Consider the following 17,462-nt stretch of genomic DNA (forward strand, 5'->3'; position numbering starts at 1 on the left):
TTAGAGTCGGTAGGCATAGAGTGTCGAGAGCCAAGCAATTATGCGTAGAGAGAGACCGTACAGCGAGAGAGAGCGGGGCTCTCCCACTTTCTCCTTTTCCATCTCTCAAATCGTTATATATCTCTCCTCTGGCCATAATTATTAACCATAAGAAAGGCATAGTAACACGAGATGGAGAAAAGGGGAATAGCCATAGAGAAGCGTGTAAGTACAGAGGCGCCAGACAGCAACGCTACAGATAACTGCGAGGCTATATCTGTGGCGCTATATAATCCTCTATCAAGCCGTAATTATTAACCATCAAGATAGGCGGATAGAAGCAAGAGAGGGAGGAAAGGGCATAGCGCGAGAGAGGAGCGGGGGAGTACCGCGGGCTGTACGACAGACACATCGTGGTAGACAGAACATCAACGATGCCCGTCTACGAGAATAAAGGCTGGAAGAAGAGAGAAGAAACGGGGAATAGCGAGGAGGGAATGAGCTACGGGTGCACACGGCGATCGTACAGTACGTGGCCCATCTTACGAGCGAATAGTACTCGGGGATCCGATTAGATCAGGAGTGAATAATAATAGTGAATAATCTATATCCACTCCTGATAGATTCATACGCGATTTCGCAAGCAAATCGCAGCGAACACACACACACACAACACACACACGCCCAGACACGCACACACACGACAGCACACGCCACCACGCACACCCACACACAACACACACGCGGCGCGCAGCGCGGCACAGAAAAAAACCGCTACGCAGCGCTACATATCACTACACTACACAGCTGCGGCATCTCCATCACTCTCACAACTCAGCGGCAGCCAGAATGAGTAGAAAAGTCAACGAGTGTTAATGACAGCCTGACGTTCTGGAAGCTCTACCAACTTCAGCGCAGATTAGAGCCGAGATCAACAACAGACGTGAGATGCGTGGGCATCAAGCAGGAAGAGCTGCGGGGGGAGGGGGGGGGGCCACATATATAACAGCGAGATGTTGCCGGCCTGCGAGCCAACTTTGTGGCACTCAGCGTGAGCAGTAACAGTAATCAAATCACACTGCTAGCGCGCAGTCGTCGAGTCAGTAGTAGTGCATAGGCAGTAGTAAGCACGTGGTAGTAGATAGTAGTAGTATGTAGTAGTAGTAGTAGTAGTAGTAGTCAGTAGAGTAGTAGTACGCAGTGAGTGCAGTGTAGTAGTATATGTGTTAGTGGTATGGTAGTGGTAGTGGCAGCAGTACGTGGCGTAGCAGTGCGAGCAGTACGTGCAGTAACATAGCACGTTAGCATAGCAGTAGCCAGAGCGAGCAGCCAGCCAGCCAGCAGCACAAAAAAGAAGCCGGCAACGCCCCAGCACACAAACAACAACAACAACAAGTATTGGCAATGAATAGCTGTACAGAGAGGTAGTGAGCAATGAACGTTGTAAGTTGGGAGATGTAGAGAGACAATAGCAGAATACCAGCAGCCACAACAGCTGCCAGTAGCAAGAGTGCGGCTCGGCGCCGTGCAGGTACACCAAACACCAGCAACCGCCACAACCAACCAATAACAGCAGCAGTAGCAGCAGCAGATCACCAGCAGAGCACGGCTAGAGGAAGCATGTAGTAGTAAGGCCTATAATACCGTGGTAAACGTAGTAGGCAGGCAGGTATCCCTAAAATGCGATCAATATCACGCGGGTTATTACGACACGATAGATTTATTATTGCATAAGAGCTTCGGCATCCACCAAATTGTTATGCTGTGAACAACCAAGTAACAGTAAGTAGATAATGGGGTAAACAATCTATGGGGTAAACATAATAGCTAGCAGTCCCTGCTCTACAGCAGAGTGCGCATGACGATCGGCTGAAAAAAATCGTCACGTGATCGCTGGACGGCATGTTGTTGTCCAAATTGATCCACACCGCTGCCCGCCTTAAGTACAGCCCGCTGTATGGATACGCTGTACAATGGTCCGTTCGTAATTAATTAGACTATCGTGCTCAATAAACTCAAAATTTTACGGCAGATTATAGCTAAACATGTGTCCTATGTGTATGTAGATTTCTAGAACTGCCAAAAACACAGGGTTCACCTGCGAGCGCCAGTGGCAGAGTGCGAACGCCATTTAATCTTGTGAATTACAGTAAACTTTGTCATTATTCTTCCCAAAAATGACTGCTGCTGTGTTTCGCATCAAGAATTGTACAAATTCAAGCTATCATATGGCCGCGAAACGATTTGACGGTTAATTTCTAAGAAACTCTAGATACATAAAAACACATGTGTTATCTATGATCGCTGTGATTCTTGAGTTTATTCAAGCGCGAGTGACTTTAATTAATTAGCAAGTAATCTACGCGCGGTATCGCCACAGGATTAACTTACACACGCTATGGCGGTAAGAAAGTGTACAATTAAACTATCATATGGCGCGGAACGATTTGAGTTAGCATTTCATAGAAATCAGATACATCATAGAGCACGGCTTCAGCTATAAATCTCTGTAAAATTTTGAGTTTATGAAGCAACGATTAGTCTAAATTATACTACGGACCATTGCTACAGGCTACTCCATACAGCGCTGTACTTAAGCGGCAGCGGTGTGGATACATTTGGAAAACCCAACATTGGAGCTCAAACCTGAGTTCGCGCCAACCTCTCTGTACTATAGCGACCCTAATAATATCCAGGCGTTACGCTCATCAGGGTCTATTCCCCAGGTACTGCCGGAAACGTACCCTGGGTACGGTCCGCTATAACCGGAACGTACCCCGCGCTAACATCTAGCCTTGATATGCTTTAGGCGTTAGGGTTAAGCGGTTAGGGTTAGGGCTTAGAATAGTGTTAGGGTTAGGGTAGGGATAGCGAGTAGGGCGTAGGCGACTCCTAGCACTCGCTTAATGGAGTAGGCCGAGTACGGTCGGCATATTAGATATTCGTATTTAGTACCAGCGCGTACGCTTCCGTTATACCGGACCGTACCGCAGGGGTTACGTTCCGGCAGTACCCTGGCGGGACAGGGGACCCCCTTACTCAGATAAGCTACACATATATAGCGGTCAATTTCTAGTACTCGCCGACGCTGTTTACCAATGCCACTACGCTAGGCAACCACATATCGTCACACTGTTTGCGGCGCAACCAACAAAGAGATTTGCATCGATACCGTTGAGTAATGTTTAAGAGTGACAGATCGACGTAACCATATAATAACCGATGGATATGACTGCTTGCTATTGCATAAAACTGCGACGCCCGTTATGTTAAGTTTAATACAATAGTGACCGATTTATTCTAGGCCTACTATCGTCTTAGATTGTCGGCACGGCCCAATGCATTGTGTAACCGGTCCCGTTCGCCCTGAGAGGCAACTTTCGACCCCCTTCTAACCGCAATCCTCTTCTGCCTCATCAAGCTCTGCTGTATGTAGGTGTTGTAGCAACAGTAGAAGGCGCTCCATATAGCAGAAGGGCCTGACATAAGCATCGACAGAAACATTATAGGCAAAAACATCACACTTGCTTCGTCGATACACTAACATGCCTGACTTATTCATGTAAATTACTACAGACTTACTCGATGCTGTCGCTCGAAACAAACTTGCTAAGCGAATTCTCTTACAACGCTATTTCTCATACAAAGTATTTCGGAATCCCTTTCATACAGAAAAATGGCACGACGGTGTGACCATGGCCTACTGCCACTTGCTGGAATGGCACAATTACCGACCATGCAATCTTAACTTTCTAATGCTTTCTATGACGTCCCACGAGGCCATCCTGTTTGCGGCCATGATGCCCAAAAGGCCATGCATCTGTGCCGAATTTCACCGCCACAAAAAATTCCAAAACTGCGTTCTTCTAGCATGCCACCATAGTGCAATTGCGCGTGAACAATCTGCGGGGCTTACGTTGCACGCCTCCAGTATAGTCGGTCCGTCAGGCTCGCAACCAACGCTGCGCGCTGAATCGTTAGCCAGCGTGATTGCAAAAGCATCAGGTCGGTCGCCCAAAAGTTGACATTGCTAAATGTTGTAAGCTCGTGTAGCCGGAGGTCATGAGCCTATAAAAAGTTGCTCCGTGTAAACAGAAGGCGGACCATGATGGTATCTCTTTTCCTATAAAACAACGTCATTTAATAATGGTTTTCGAGCGGTTTTGCCGGCCGCTGAGGTGGCGGGTGGCGTGCGCTGTCGGCTAGCTGCGATGTGCCGCCCACAACTCTTATAGGAGTTATGCGCGATTTTAGTAACAACTATTGCGGATGGGTTCACTTCCGACCGCTCGCTCATACCGTACCAAAGACTGACAAAGTGGCTACACACTGCCGTCTCTGCTTACCACTCCAGCAAAATAGATGATTAGCAGTGTGGAACAACGGTGTTGAGCAGAGTATTAGAGACCCTCGCACGTCCCCCCCCCCCATTTCAGCTAAACATGGAACATGAATACATATTCGCTGGAAACCCGACGATGGCAACGCGGTATCCTCGACCAAAAAAATGGCGCGATCATTCGTGCAAGTAATAATGAAACCTATAATGCAAAACAGTGCAGCAACGGTCGCGTATTTTACAAATACATGACGTGTATGCTTTCGCGAACTCACGTTCGTGAGGCATTATATGAAAAATTCTATAACCTCTTTAACTCGAACAACTGTAACGCGAGACACGTAGCCAGCTTTTGTGAGCCGGTCCGCCATAATAAAAACTGATGGTATTTCGCTTATCCGAGGGTATCGCGAGATAGAAATTTCGTCTGAATTCCATAAATTCGAAATATCGCCGACAGGAATGCCATTATTCTTCGCCCAGCGCGACAATAGAGACGCTTTGACCTGCTGCCTTTTACGTACAACGCCGTCGGCCCTCTCTCTCGCCTCTCTCTCTCTCTCTCTCTCTGCTCTCTCTCTCTCTTCTCTCTTCTCTCGTCCTCTCTCTCTCTCTCTCTCTCTCTATTGCCGCCGAGCTCGGCTTTTGCCCTGGTCTTCCATTTACAAACAAACCTCGCGCCCGCGCATCGGCAGCAACTAACGCCATGCAATAAACTCGGTGGTGATTTCTGCCCGCAGCTGGCTAGCAGAACTTACTTATCGGGCGGTCAGGACTTAATGGTTACCAGTGAATCAGTCTTTATTCGCATGTAAACACCGGCCTTAAGCCAAATACTTCACCTACCAACCCCTCCGAGCGGCATTCACAATGCAGGCGGATTTGCTGTTCTTGCTAAAAATATTTTTCGTGCACAGGATGCATAAAGCCGCCTTTCGATGGCGAAGCGGACGTAATGTTCTAAAGCCTATTTGATTGTCTTTGTTCGGACCTAGTCTGAACTGACACAACGATCTGCTGAAATTGCACGTTGAAACCGCCTCATTAATTATTGTGGCGCGGAAGTGTATTTGAGGCGACGTAAGTAAGACTCGTACCTGAATTTACTCGCCGATCATTCGCACAGATGAAATGTGAATGTGTATATATATATATATATATATATATAGTATATATATGTAATAGCGCCAAACGCTTGCGCCGCGTTGCGCTTGCGGGTATAACACATTTCGCTCCTCAGCGACATTTTCTCTCCGTCTTCGCGTTACTAAATACAGCCGATTGCGGTAAAACATTACTAGTCGCGTGCTGCCTGCTGCCTGCCTACAACAGTGAGCGAATTTCGCCGAACCCATAAAGTTGATAATGAATTGCATCAGGCGACGATGCGCTATATAGCTAAGTGAGTCATCCCGTGGCATGAGCAGACGACGGTAGCAGCAGCGCGTACGGGGTAGCCTGCCTGCTGGGCCGCCCGCACACATCTGCGTTAAACGCGGCACCGCGATCTTGTATTTATCCTTGTGTAATTACGGTGTGGTTTACATTGCGGCCGGCGAGCCACTGCTTACGCAATAATGCAATGATGAGACCTATCGTAGAATTAAACGGCACACGGTGCTTTAGCGCGGGAATGCGCCCGGCAACATGACCGACCCCCCGCCCCCCCACTCACCCCACCACGACCCGCACTCCCTCACACACGCGCCGCGCTCACGAGCTCGCACGTCACCAAACACAACTAAACACACACCCACGCGCGCGCGCGCACGAACCCGCCACGCACACAAACCACATAAATACACACACGCGCGGCGCCGCGCGCACGAACGCGCACGCACACAATACACAAATACACGCGCGCGCACGAATGCACACAACACAATACACACACACACACCACACACACACACACACACACACACACCACACACACACACACACACACACACACATACACACCACACACACATAAACACACCACACACACAGCACACACACACACACACACACAACACACACACCCATACACAGTAACACACACGCACAAACCACAATCCACACGCACACAGCACGGCATACTCACCTACGCATACGCACGCACCGCTTGTAACGCACACACCACACACACACACACACACACAACACACACACACACACACACACACACTCACACACACCACACACACCACCACACGCGCGCGCGCGCACGCACGCACAGCACACAACAGCACAACACACGCACACACACAACACTCTCCCCCACACACACGCACGCACCGCACGCACGCACCGGGGGAGTGCGCACACACGCACGCACGCACACACACGTCTTCGCTTTACGATAACGCACCTTCATGCGAAATTTGAAGATGATCGGAGAAGAACTGCAGCCGGTAAAGCGTTCACAGGGAAATCTCTGCGGCGGCGGCGGCGGCGGCGGCGGCGCGACAATGCCAAACCCATAGTATCCCCACAAACTTCGTTCGGGGATACAATAAGTACCACACGTAGACAACATGACTACAACGTACGCACGCACAAAAGAGGTAATGCGTGTATATTTTCGTACGTATACCAGTATACCGGAGGAGTTAGTACTACAGGTGCAGCCGGTACGATAATGCAGAGATTTGGCACCCATGCCGTGCTCGTAATTGCCCAGTCTTCTGTAGACTTCTCATCGCACTGTGCCGACTTGTATAATACAGTAGATTTTCTAACCCGCATTCACTTGCTTGTGGTCACGGAGCGGAAACATTAATGACCTCTTTCGCGCCGCAGGCTACTACGTACACCAACTATGGATAACACGTCCGGCATACTCAAATATATGAATGTCATATACATCGATATGTAGCGATATGTACAGGGCGTGATCGCGTCTCAGCGGGAGCCACGTACAACATCGTACTATCGAAAACGATAACTACACGATAAACTCAGACAGAAATCTAGCGATAGAGCGTAAGAATGCTATTCAGAAACACCTGCGCGTACACGTACGTTGATATCATACGTACGCAATCCGCCCACATTCTATATATTTTATTCAGCGTGCTTACGCGGGGAGACCTGTCTACACGACGAGGTCATGACCAGGGGCGTGATCTATCTAACAACGGCAAATCCACACCCCAACAGTACGGATGAGGTTAGTGTCGGCTTCTGCTGATTTACACTGCTAAGTTGCTCTAAGCTACACTCAAAGTTGCCCTAAGTTACACTCTAAGTTGCTCTAATTTACACTCTAAGTTGCTCTAAGTTCCACTCTAAGTTGCTCCAAGTTACACCCTAAGTTATATTCTAAGTTACACTCTAAGTTACACTCTAAGTTACACTATAAGTTACACTCTAAGTTGCTCTAAGTTACACTCTAAGTTGCTCTAAGTTACACTCTAAGTTCCTTCACTGAAGCGCTGCTCACTCACCTGCAAGCTGTGCTGTGGCCGTCAACTGTAGCCACGCGAAGACGATCAAGCTAATTCCGATGTTCTTTGCAACGTTCAAAGTCATTTTGATTTCCGAACGCGACTCCGATGTGCGATACTCATTTGGGTTCGCTCGCCGACTGAGATTCCGAGAGCGTTTCAGGCGATGACGGCGTCATAGCAAGCCGCTGCTCCGTCGAGGTCTCTGAAACAGGACAGATATACGTCATCACACACGACGATCCTCTCGCTCCCCTGCGCTTCTAATGTTCAAATCACGTCATCATCACCTGCAGTACACGCATAGAGCGAGAGAGAGAGAGCACGTGTGCCGTTTAATCTACGATAGGTTATAATTGCATTATTGCGTACACGGTGGCTCGCGCCGCAATGTAAACACACCGTAATTACACAAGGATAAATACAAGACTCGCCGGTAGCCGCGGGTTTAACCGCAGATGTGTGCGCGGCCACAGCAGCTACCCCCGTACGCGGCTGCTGCTACCGTCGTCTGCTAATCCACGGATGACTCACTTATGCTATATAGTCGCATAGTCGCTGATCAATCAATTATCAACTTTATGGGTTCGCGAATTCGCCCACCTGTTGTAGCAGCAGCAGCAGCACCGACTTAGTAATGTTTACCGCAATCGGATGTATTTAGTAACCGAAGACGGGAGAGAAAATGTTGCTGAGGAGCGAAATGTGTTATACCCCGCAAGCGCAACCGCGCAAGCGTTTGGCGCTATATACATATATATATATATATATATATATATATATACACATTCACATTCCATTTGCGAATGATCGGCGAGTAGAATTCAGGTACGAGTCTTACTTACGTCGCCTTACACTTTCCCGCGCCTAAATAGATAATGAGGCGGTTTCAACGTCAATTTCAGCAGATCGTTGTGTCAGTTCAGACTAGCGTCCAACAAAGACCATCAGAATAGGCTTTAGGCAAATTACGTCCCTTCGCATGAAAGGCGGCTTTATGCACCTGTGCACGGCAAAATATTTAGCAAGAAAGCAATCCGCCTTCATTGTGAATGCCCTCGTGAGGGTTGGTAGGTGAGTATTGGCTGTAAGCGGTGTTTACATGGCGAATAAAGACTGATTCATGGTAAACCATTAATGTCTGACCCCCGATAAGTAACTTCTGCTACCAGCTGCGGGCAGAAATCCCCGAGTTTATTCCATGGCGTAGTTTTTGCTGCCCGATGCGCGGGGGCCGAGTTTGTTTGTAAATGGAAGACCAGTGGCAAGCCGAGCTCGGTGGCAATAGAGAGAGAGAGAGAGAGAGAGAGAGAGAGAGAGAGAGAGAGAGAGAGAGAGAGAGAGAGAGAGAGGCCGACGGCGTTACGTCAAAGCACAGGTCAAAGCGCCTCATGTCCGCTGCGAAGAATAATGCATTCCTGTCGGCGATATTTCGAATTTTATGAATTCAGACGATTTCTATTCCTCGCCGATACCCTCGGGTAAGCGAAATACCATCTGTTTTTATATGCGGACCCTCACAAAGCTGCTACGTGTCTCGCGTTACAGGTGTTCGATAGAGAGGCTATAGAATTTTCATATAATGCCTCACGACGTGAGTCGCGGAAAGCATACAACCTAATGTATTTGTAAAATACGCGACCTTCAGCACTGTTTTGCATTATAGGTTTCATTATTACTTCACGAATTGATCCGCCATTTTTTTTGTCGAGGATACGCGTTGGCCATCTCGGGTTCCACGAATATGTATTCATGGTTCCATGTTTAGCTAAATACGTGCGAGGGTCTCTATACTCCTCTCACACCGTTTCCACACTCTATCTCTTTTTGCTGAGTGCTAAGCAGAGAAGCAGTGTGTACCATTTTTTAAGTCTTTGGTACGGTATGACCCGGTCGGTAGTCGAACCCATCCGCAATAGTTGTTACTAATCGCGCAATAACTCCTATAAGAGTTGTGCGCACACTACTCGAAGCCGCACGCACTCACCCACCTCAGCGCCGCAAAACCTCGAAAAACATATTAAATCCGTTGTTTATAGAAAAGAGATACCGATCATGCCGACTTCTGTTTACAACGAGCAAACTTGATAGGCTCATGAACCTCCGGCTACACGAGCTTACAACATTTACAATGTCAACTTTTGGCGACCCGACTGGATGCTTTGCAATCACCTGCTAAGATTCAGCCGCACGTTGGTTAGCGAGCTTAACGGGACTACTATAGGAGGCGCGTGCAACTGTAAGCCTCCGCAGATTGTTCACCGCAAGTTGCACTATTTGGTATCTAGAAAACGCATTTTTGGAATTTTTTTGCGGTGAAATTCGGCACTAGAGTGCACTCTTTTGCATCATGCACGCAAATTAGATGCTTCGTGGACGTCTAGAAAGCATTAGAATTAAGATTGGTCGTGTAATTGTGCCATTCCAGCAAGTGGCGTAGCCATGGTCACCGGTCGGCCATTTTTCTGTATGAAACGGGATCCGAATACTTTGTATAGAAATACGTTGTATAGAAATTCGCTAGCAAAGGTTTCGAGCGAAGCATAGAGTAGTCTGTAGTAATTTAACATGAATAAAGTGCATGTAGTGTATGCGACGAAACAGTGTGAGTGTTTTTCATTAATTTCTGTTCGATGCTTATTCAGGCCTTCTGCCTATATGGACGCCTTCTACTGTTGTACAACACCTACATACAGCAGACTTGATGAGCAGAAGAGGATTGCGTTAGAAGGGGGTCAAAGTTGCTCTCAGGCAACGGGACCGGTTACACAATGCACTTGGGCCGTGCCGACAATAAAACGATAGTAGGCCTAAATAAATACGCAACTATTGTATTAAACTTACAAACCGGCGTCCAGTTTAATGCAATACAGCAGTCATATCCATCTATCTATATGGTTACGTCGATCTGTCACTCTTAACAGTTACTCAACGGTATAGATCAATCTCTTGTGTATCGGCGCACAGTGTGACAATATGTGTTGGCCTACGTAGTAGGCATTTAAACAGCGTCCGAGTATAGAATTACCCTATTATGTTACTTATGCTGAGAGGGTCTATGTCCCCCAGGGTACTGCCGGAACGTACCCTGCGTACGGTCCGGTATACCGGAACTTACCCTGGTACTAAATACTACTATCTAATATGCCGGACCGTACCTCGCCTACTCCATTAACGAGTCTAGGGAGTCGCCTACGCCTACTCCCTAATCCTAACCCTAACCCTAACCCTAACAGTATCCCTAACCCTAACCCTAACCCTAACCATATCAGCTAGATAGTTACCGGGGTACGTTCCGGTATACCGGACCGTACCCAGGGTACGTTCCGGCAGTACCCTGGGGGACATAGACCCTATGAGCGTTACGCTGGCTACTATGTTACCCCATAGATTGTTACCCCATTATCTATCTTACTGTTACCTGGTTGTTCACAGCATAACCAATTTGTGGACTGCCGAACTTCTTATGCAATATAAATCTATGTGTACGCTATAAACCGGTGGATTTGATCGATTTTAGGGATTACCTGCCTGCCTACTACGTTACCACGGTATTATAGGCCTACTACTACTGTTTCTCTAACTGCTGCTGCTGGTGCCGCTGCTGCTACTGCTGCTGTTTTGGTTGGTGGTGGCGGTGCTGGTGTTGGTGCTACCGCCGGCGCCGCAGCCGCCACTCTTGCTACTGCAGCGGTTGGTGCTGCTGGTATTCTGCTATTGTCTCTCTACATCTCCCACTACAACTATCATTGCCACTACCTCTACAGCTATCATTGCCAATACTGTTGTTGTTGTTGTTGTTGCTGCGGCTGCTGCTGCTGCTGCTGCTGCTGCTGCTGCTCTGCTAACTGGGCCTAGCTGCTACTGCTACTGCTACTGCTACTGCCACTGCCACATACTGCCACTGTCACTACCACTACCACTACCACTAACACTATACTACTACCACTGCTACTACTGCTACTACTACTACTACTACTACTACTACTACTACTACTCTAACTACTACTACTACTACTACGCACTGCTACATTACTACTACTACTACTACTACCACCGACTGCCGGCAGCAGGTGATTTTATTACTGTTACTGCTCACGCTAGTGCACAAAGTTGGCTCGAGGCCCAACATCTCGCTGTTATATATGTGCCCCCCCCCTCCCCCCGCTCTCCTCTTGATGCCCACGCATCTCACGTCTTTGTTGATCTCGCTCTAATCTCGCTGAAGTTGGTAGACATTCCAGAACGTCAGCTGTCATTAACACTCGTTGACTTTTACCTCATTCTGGCTGCCGGCTGAGTTGTGAGAGTGATGGAGATGCCGCAGCTGTGTAGTTGTAAGTATACTAGCGCTGCGTGCGGTTTTTTTCTGCGCCGCGCGCGCGCGTCGTGTGTGTGTGTGTGCGTGTGCGTGTGCGTGTGTGTGTGCGGCGTGTGTGTGTGTGTGTGTGTGTGTGTGTTCGTGCGATTTTGTTGCGAAATCGGTATGAATCTAATCAGGAGTGGATAATAGATTATTCACTATTATTATTCACTCCTGATCTAATGATCCCATATATTCGGCTCGTAGATGGGCCACGTGACCTGTACGTCGCCGTGTGCAGCCCCCGTACTCCTTCCCTCTCTCGCTATTCCCCGTTCTTCCTCTCTTCTTCCATGCCTTTATGCTCGTAGACGGGCCATTTGATGTCTGTCTACACGATGTCTGTCTACAGCCCCGGTACTCCCCTCTCTCTCTCTCGCGCTATGCCCTTTCTCCCTCTCTTGTTCTATCCCTATCTTATGGTTAATAATTACGGCTTGATAGAGAGATATATAGCGCCACAGATATAACCTCGCATTATCTGTACGTTGCTGTCTGCAGCCCCTGTACTCTACACCTTCTCTCGCTATTCCCCTTTTCTCCATCTCGTGTTCTATGCCTTTCTTATGGTTAACTAGAATGAGCAGTTGTCGCCAACTACATGTATCCCCCGTGATCTAGTATGAATAGAATATCTCTGTAAGGACGTAGAAGGCAGGTAAAGTTAAATAAGTCACAAAGACAAGGTTTGTTAGACAACTGGTGTGCCTCAGATGTGCAAGTATATGGAATCTGGTTACCCTAGGAGGCCGAAGAGGAGATGTAAGTCGACAGGTGAAGGTCAAACTAGGTCAAGGGCAGTGGTGTTTTGGTATGCGACAGACTTTCTCCCCAAGATGTGTAAGCATACAAGTTTGTCGCGCTAGGTCAATTAGGGGCTGAGTTAGAGAGCGAAGAGAAATATGATCAAGGTCAAGGTAAAGGTGAAATAAGAGTCGAAGTGACCTGGTGGGCAGTTTTTACCCGATCTCGGATCATCTTCAAATTTGGCATGAAGGTGCGTTATGGTAAAGCGAAGACGCCAATCGTTTTTGGTGTGGGCGGAGTCCATCGTTGCCAATGGTACAAACATTTTTGTGGAAATATTGTAGAACCTGTTAACTTGTGCTGTTTTACCCGATTGTCATGGAATTTGGCAGCACAGGGGCCGATATAACATGTCCTGATGACAATCTAAATATAAATATAATTTAAATACAAATATTAATTTTTATTTTTATTTTTAAATTTAAATTTTATTTAAATTTTAAAAATTTAAATTTAAATATAAATTTAAAATATAAATTTAAATACAAATATAAATTTCATGACAATCGGGTAAAAGTGCAGAAGTTACAGGTTATAGAATATTTTCGACAAAAATGTTGTTACCATGGCCAACGATGACTCCGCCCACACCAAAAACAATAGGTGTCTTCGCTTTACGATAACGCACCTTCATTCGAAATTTGAAGATGATCCGAGAAGAACTGCAGCCGGTAGAGCGTTCACGAAGGAAATCTCTAACGGCGGCGGCCGGCGCGACCGATGCCAAAACCCATAGTAATCCCCACGAAACTTCGTTCGGGGGATACAATAATTATGGCAGAGAGAGATATATAGCGATTGAGAGATGGAAAGAGAAAGTGGGAGAGCCCGCTCTCTCTCGCTGTACGTCTCTGCTCTACCATAATTTCTTTCTCTCACACTCTTGCCTACGATCTCTCATTAATCATCTATTCGCATTCTCTATATCTTTTTCTCTTTCCTCTGCCTGTCCCCCATCTCTCTCCTCTCTCACCTCTCTCGCACCTTTCTCCCTGCTCTCTCTTTTCAATCTCTCTCTCGCTTATATATATAAAACCACATCCAGCAATAACAGCATTCTCAACGCGTTAATAACTAGAAACGGAGCAGTTGTCGCCAACTACATGTATCCTCCGTGATCTAGTATGAATGGAATATCTCTGTAAGGACGTAGAAGGAAGGTAAAGTTAAATAAGTCACAAAGACAAAGGTTTGTTAGACAACTGGTCTGCCTGCAGATGTGCAAGTATATGGAATACACACAAGGGGGGGGGGGGTATGGGTGCAGTGCTGCGTTATGGTAAAGCAAAGACGCCAATCGTTTTGGTGTGGGCGGAGTCATCGTTGCCATTGGTAAGAACAATTTTTGTGGAAATATGTAGAACCTGTAACTTGTACTGTTTTACCGATTGTCATGGAATTTGGCACACAGGGCCGATATACATGTCCTATATATATATAAATATGTATATATATATATTTCATGACAATCATAAATTTAAATAGAAATTTAAAAATAGAAATTTTAATACAAATATTAAATTTAAATTTTATTTTTAAATTTTTAAATGTAAATTTTAATAGAAATTTAAATAGAAATTTTAATACAAATGTAAATTCATGACAATCGGTAAAACTGCAGAAGTTAACAGGTTCTAGAATGTTTCCGGGAAAAATTTTGTTACCAATGGCAACGATGATTCCGCCCACCAAAAACGATTGGCGTCTTCGCTTTACGATAACGCACCTTCATGCGAAATTTTGAAGATGATCACGAGAAGAAACTGCAGCCGGTAGAGCGTTCACAGGGAAATCTCTGCGGCGGCGGCGGCGCGCGGCGCGCGATGCCAAACCCATAGTATCCCCACGAACTTTCGTTCGGGATACACAATAATACCACATCGTAGACAACATGACTACAACGTACGCACCGCACAAAAGAGGTAATGCGTGTATATTTTCGTAGCGTATACCAGTATACCGGTGAGTTAGTACTACCAGGTGGCAGGCGTACGATAATGCAGAGATTTGGCAGCCCATGCCGTGCTCGTAATTGCCCAGTCTTCTTGTAGACTTCTCATCGCACTGTGCCGACTTGTATAATACAGTAGACTTTCTAACCCCCGCATTCACTTGCTTGTGGTCACGCGGCGGAAACAATTAATGACCTCTTTCGCGCCGCAGGCTACTACGTACACCAACTTATGGATAACACGTCCGGCCATACTCAAATATATGAATTCATATACATCGATATGTAGCGATATTACAGGGCGTGATCGCGTCTCAGCGGGAGCCACGTACAACATGCGTCCTATCGAAAACGATAACTACACGATAAACTCAGACAGAAATCTAGCGATAGAGGCGTAAGAATGCTATTCAGAAACACCTGCGCTAACCGTACGTTGATATCGTACGTACGCAATCCGCCCACATTCTATATATTTTATTCAGCGTGCTTACGGGGGAGAGCCTGTCTACACGACGAGGTCATGAACCAGGGCGTGATCTATCTAACACGGCAAATCCACACCGCAACAGTACGGATGAGTTAGTGTCGGCTTCTGCTGATTTACATGCTAAGTTGCTCTAAGCTACACTCAAAGTTGCTCTAAGTTACACTCTAAGTTACACTCTAAGTTACACTCTAAGTTGCCCTAAGTTACACTCTAAGTTGCTCTAATTTACACTCTAAGTGCTCCTAAGTTCGCACTCTAAGTTGCTCACAAGTTACACCTAAGTTACTTCTAAGTTTACATTCTAAGTTACACTCTAAGTTACACTCTAAGTTACACCTCTAAGTTACACTCTAAGTTGCTTCTAAGTTAGCACTCTAAGTTTGCTCTAAGTTACACTCTAAGTTCCTTCACTGAAGCGCTGCTTACTCACTGCAGCTGTGCTGTGGCCGTCAACTGTAGCCACGCGAAGACGATCAAGGCTAATTCCGATGTTCTTTGCAACGTTCAAGTCATTTTGATTTCCGAACGCGACTCGATGTGCGATACTCATTTGGGTTCGCTCGCCGACTGAGATTTCGCGAGAGCGTTTCAGGCGATGACGGGCGTCATAGCAAGCCGCTGCTCCGTCGGGGGTCTCTTGAAACAGGACAGATATACGTCATCCACACACGACGATTCCTCTGCCTCCCCTGCGCTGCTAATGTTCAATCACGTCATCATCACCTGCCAGTGCACGCATAGAGCGAGAGAGAGAGCGAGAGAGAGCGAGGACGAGAGAGAGAGAGAGAGAGAGAGAGAGAGAGAGAGAGAGAGAGAGAGAGGAAGGGAGAAAGAGAAAGAAAGAGAGAGAGAGAGGGGGGAGAGAGAGAGAGAGAGAGAAGAGATGAGAGACGAGGGAGAGAGAGAGAGAAGAGAGGAAGGGAGAAAGAGAGAAAGAGAGAGAGAGAGGGGGGGGAGGGGGATGAGAGAGAGAGAGAAGAGAGAAGAGAGAGAGAGGAAGGAAAGAGAGAGAGAGAGAGGGAGAGCTCACGGCCCCTGTGCTTCATCTTCTCATCGGCCCCGTTGTTCAGCCATCTGCAGTTTTCGTTGATTTATTTCTCGATATTAACATGGCGGGAGATTAAACCGCACTGCCGAATCCCGCGGAGAGCACGGTCGATTTTTAGATGCAGTAATATCAGGAGTGTATAATATAGATCTATCTTTATCTATCTATATATATATATATATATATATATATATATTATATATATATAAATAAAATAGAATAAAAATAAATAAATAAATATATATATATATAGTAATAACTCTATATTATACACACCTGATAATATAACAGCGGAGTATGGGGTTAGCATTAATAGCGCATCCCTATAACTATGTTTGAGTTACTTTATTGCATCTAGGTCGATCTATTTTCGAGAAAACGCTGCTCGCTAGTCGTAGAAAAGCTGTTACGGCCAGGCACTAATTGAGCATTTCCGTCGGCGCGCGATATATTCCTGTCAGATTTTCCCTCTAGATTCCCCCGCTGTCTTTGTTTTTCCTCGCCCACGCCGCAATTTACTGACGCATTCTATCATTTATGACTCGTGCATGGTCGGTCGAGTGGCACGCACACGCTCTCTCCATAAACCCATCTGACGTTTGTTTTGGGATAGATCTCGTCTATAGATCTGCAGCCAGACGCTGGGTTGGGGGGAAAACCTGTAAACTGCCCGCACGGTGCTTATCTCTTCATCTGGTGTCAATCGGCGCGGCGGTGACAACGGGGATTGACATGTAGCGAGCAGCGACGCAGACCTGTCACCCGACGGGTCATGCTGTGCTGCTGCCCGTCCACACACAGGTGCGCATACACGCTCGCACGCACGCCCGCACGCCCGCACGCACGCAATAACGTATGTACGCGCGCACGCACGTACGCACACACTCACGCAAGTACGTGGGTACGCACTCAAACATGCATATACATACGCGCACGCACGCATTATATGGCGCACGCATACACGCATACTGCAGCACATTTTTCAGCACGCAGATCCGTACGCACGCACACGACACGCACGCACGCACAGCACGCAACGCACACACGCATACAC

The 17,462-nt window shown here is 47.0% G+C and overlaps 1 protein-coding gene across 2 annotated transcripts in view; it reads right to left on the reverse strand.

The window, feature by feature from the left end:
* The window catches only part of LOC106810875 (BMP-binding endothelial regulator protein-like), a 69,897-nt gene that overhangs the window by 26,755 nt on the left and 25,680 nt on the right, over positions 1-17,462 (reverse strand). For both annotated transcript variants that reach the window (XR_001394077.1, XM_014814342.1), the window contains exon 2: positions 7,750-7,954. Coding sequence is in view for 1 of the 2 variants with exons in the window: in XM_014814342.1 (XP_014669828.1) it covers positions 7,750-7,834 (85 nt within the window). In the remaining variant the exon portion in view is untranslated. The remainder of the gene's footprint in view (positions 1-7,749; positions 7,955-17,462) is intronic.

This window comes from Priapulus caudatus, unplaced genomic scaffold (assembly GCF_000485595.1).
Source record: "Priapulus caudatus unplaced genomic scaffold, Priapulus_caudatus-5.0.1 Scaffold481, whole genome shotgun sequence".
Taxonomy (NCBI): domain Eukaryota; kingdom Metazoa; phylum Priapulida; class Priapulimorpha; order Priapulimorphida; family Priapulidae; genus Priapulus; species Priapulus caudatus.